Below are 720 nucleotides of genomic sequence, written 5' to 3' on the forward strand. Positions count from 1 at the left end.
TGACGCTCAAGAGGTGGAAAACTTTTTGTGGCACTTGGAGAACTACTTCAAGTGTAATCGGGTGAAAAGTGACGAAAACAAGATCAACACTGCCGTGTTGTATCTTTCCGAGATGGCCATGCTATGGTGGAGACGCAAGGAAGCGGACATAGGGAAGGGGACGTGCACCATCAGCACGTGGGAGCAATTCCGCGAGGAGTTCAAGAAATCCTTCTTCCCTACCAACGTCATATACGAGGTTAAGCGTAAGTTCAGGGAGTTGAAGCAAACAGGAAGCATACGGGCGTACGTAAAGGAGTTCACAACACTAACGCTTCAGATTCCCAACCTCACGGACGAGGACATGCTGTTCCACTTCATGGACGGACTACAAAATTGGGCCAAAACGGAGTTGGAGCGGCGGCAAGTCAAGACCATAGACGAGGCCATCACACAAGCCGAGTCCTTGACGGACTATAAACATGAACGGCATGACAAGGCTAAAGGCAAGGATGCAAGGGGCAGTCATGCTAAAGGTGGGGGAGATCGCGGCCGAGGCAAGGAGCAGCAGGCGCACCCAAGACAGCCCGACTCCCACAAATCAGACGGCAAGCGGTTCGTGCGCCAGAACTACACAGATAGGAAGGCGCAGACCACCAAAGGAGATGGATGCTACATATGCGGAGGACCACACGGCTACGCCAGGTGCCCGGAGATGAAGAACCTTGGCGCCATCCTACG

General features: G+C 53.2%; 2 protein-coding genes across 3 annotated transcripts in view; one reads left to right on the forward strand and one right to left on the reverse strand.

Moving 5' to 3' along the window:
• Positions 1-720, reverse strand: part of LOC102586511 (uncharacterized) — a 20,137-nt gene that overhangs the window by 6,644 nt on the left and 12,773 nt on the right. The gene's annotated exons all lie outside the window — the stretch shown is intronic.
• LOC107061785 (uncharacterized) lies at positions 113-712 on the forward strand (the record flags this gene model as incomplete). Its single annotated transcript, XM_015311595.1, has 1 exon — positions 113-712. A coding segment is annotated over exon 1 (600 nt), but the record flags the coding sequence as incomplete, so codon positions are not given.

The sequence above is a fragment of the Solanum tuberosum genome, unplaced genomic scaffold (assembly GCF_000226075.1).
Source record: "Solanum tuberosum cultivar DM 1-3 516 R44 unplaced genomic scaffold, SolTub_3.0 scf00164, whole genome shotgun sequence".
NCBI classification, from domain to species: domain Eukaryota; kingdom Viridiplantae; phylum Streptophyta; class Magnoliopsida; order Solanales; family Solanaceae; genus Solanum; species Solanum tuberosum.